The sequence below is a fragment of the Plasmodium relictum genome (assembly GCF_900005765.1).
Source record: "Plasmodium relictum strain SGS1 genome assembly, contig: PRELSG_00_v1_193, whole genome shotgun sequence".
In the NCBI taxonomy this organism is placed as follows: Eukaryota; Apicomplexa; class Aconoidasida; order Haemosporida; family Plasmodiidae; genus Plasmodium; species Plasmodium relictum.
Genome location: NW_021628380.1, coordinates 852 through 3503, shown reverse-complemented (window position 1 = coordinate 3503; position 2652 = coordinate 852). Strand labels below are relative to the sequence as shown.

The 2652-nt window shown below is 18.3% G+C and overlaps 1 protein-coding gene across 1 annotated transcript, besides 1 other annotated feature; it reads left to right on the top strand.

Annotated features, from left to right (window-relative positions):
* Positions 1 to 1083: 1083 nt before the first annotated feature.
* PRELSG_0017900 (hypothetical protein) lies at positions 1084 to 1772 on the top strand (the record flags this gene model as incomplete). Its single annotated transcript, XM_028675889.1, has 2 exons — positions 1084 to 1515; positions 1629 to 1772. The coding sequence occupies 2 exons, from the start codon at positions 1084 to 1086 to the stop codon at positions 1770 to 1772; spliced, it is 576 nt and encodes a 191-aa protein (XP_028531038.1).
* Positions 1773 to 2108: 336 nt separating this feature from the next.
* Positions 2109 to 2616: a repeat region.
* Positions 2617 to 2652: the final 36 nt, after the last annotated feature.

Below are 2652 nucleotides of genomic sequence, written 5' to 3'. Positions count from 1 at the left end.
ATATGATAATTTTGGTGCACTTTTATTATACGAGTTTCATATTATAATTATTTTTTTTATTTTTTTTTATAAATAAAAATAATTTGCATGAAAATAAAAAAAAAAACATAATTTAAAAAAATTTTATGCTTTATTATTTTATGTCTTATTAATAGTAGATTTTTTTTTTCTTTTTTATAAATAAAAATAATTTGCATAAAAATAAAAAAAAACATAATTTTTAAAAATTTTATGCTTTATTATTTTATGCCTTAATATTAATAATAAAATTTTTTTTTTTATTTAATCCATTTATATTTAGAAAGAGCATAGTTATTGTTTAGTGTTTATTTTTATTATGCATAAATATAGTTAATTACGATGCATTTTTGATTTCTTTTATTTAATTTTATTTTTTTTAATTTATTTATAAATATATGGTTATCAAAAAACAAAAAATAAAATGAAATAAAATAAACCATATAATATAACGAATTAATGAAATAACATATCTGGATTATTAAAGTTATGCGTTCTGAAGCATTGAAAATAATAAAACTTATTTATGAAATGATATAAAGAATAATATGAATGCAAAATAAGAAAAAATCTAAAAAAAAAAAAATAGGATTTAAAGTAACTATATATATTATTATAAGAAATTAGTTTAGATTCTGTGAATTGAGAATTTAAATTTTTCTTTAAGAGAATTATTAAAAAAATATTTAATTATTATTCAATATCTTATGTTTAATACTGAAAATTTGTTACAATAGGTGTTTATTTCATCTTAGTCGTATAAGCACACATATTTTTTTTAAATATTTTGAAATTAATAGATCTCGGAGTTTTTTGAGATTTTTTATTTTATTGTATCTTTTAATATTTTTACATTAAATGTAATAGTTATTGTTATATTTTATCTATTATATACTTTTTAAAATCTAACTGTATATTAGAGTTCTTATAAATTAAATTGAAGCAGAAAATAAATTTTTATTAGGAAATATTGATTTTCATAATAATAATAGGGTAATTTAATAGAGAATTTTAAATATATAATATTACTACATATCCAGAGGATTAATACTTGTAAAACTTATAATGCCTACATCTATTTCATCTGATATTCTAGATTCATATCATATTCCCTTTAACAATGAAATAATGAAAGCTACGAAGACTACACATAATTATTATTTATCCAAAATTGGGAAATTTTTACATAAAACGAATTTGAGAATACGTTTAAATAATAAATTGTATATGAGTTTTATTGTATCAATTATTATTTTGTGTGTTCAGTCTGTAAATACAGCTGAAATATATAACCATCAATTGAATAAATTTAGTAACTTTTGTGATAAAATTACTGACAAGTGTGTAATACCATTTAAGGACAATCCTCGTGGAAGCGAACTTTGTGATATTATAAATTTTAGATGTAAAAATCTTCCTGATCCGCTTCCTGGGATGTTAGAAACAAAATATTTAATAATAATGTTTTCTGTTATTTTCATCATTTTATTTTTTACGGTAAATGATAATATCTAAAAATACATTCTTCTATTTTTTTATATTTATTTGTTTTAGTTTATATATATTCAATATAAAAAAAATTTAATAATTTTTTATTTATTAATTTACAGGCCTTTTTTCTTGGATTAAATTGTAGAAACTGTAAATTTGGAAGAGGTGGACATGGATATAGACCACTAGAAAGTAAAAAAATAGATAGACTTGCAAGTTTAGAAGATGAAGCTTATGGATCTACAGAAAATTTGATTGATTGACTTTTTTACAGTATTTTAAATAGTTAGAATAATAAATTAAATCTATGAAATATGGGTGTCAATTTGCTTATCTCAGATATATATACTATAGATAGTTATATACTATTTGTATAAATATATGTATAATATGAATTAATTTTTTTTTTTTTTGATATTTTTTATCTCAATATATATTTTGTTATTTTTAAAACTTAAATTATTAAGATATTAACATCATGAAAAAAATAATTTTTTTTACTTTTGACATTTCAGAAAACATAATTTTTTATTATATATAAATTAGTGAAATATATTATAGCTATATCTATTTTATTATGAGTATCTTTATTTACAAATTGATTTATTAATTGGATATTCAAAGGCTCGAATAAAAGTAATGAATATTCAAGTTAATAAAGAGCAAATTTTAGGACTCCTTTATAATTTTGTATTATAGACTTTATTTATAATACAAAATTAATTAAATCACTAAGATTTTTAAAATCTGTAAAGGTTCAAAAAAAAAATTAAAAGCAATCCACTTGCTAACCTTTCATTCAAAATCTTTTCTCTAAAAAAAAATCTCTTTCTTTCTTTTTTTTTTTTTTAAAAAAAAAATTCCCCAAAAAAAATTTAAAAAAAAATATATATATATAAATTAAATAAAAATAAAAAAAGACATAAGATAATTATAACCGAGATGTGTTTAAAAAAAAATATAATTAGACACACTAAGCTAGCCAAGGTTCTAGTAGATAAAATTTTTTAGCATGCAATATTTTTCCTAAAGGAGACATAATTATTAAAATTTTAAATAATTAAAATGCATATAAATTAAGGGCAATGGATTTATTCATTGACCAACAGGTTAGTATATACACTAAAGACTTATTGTTACTCA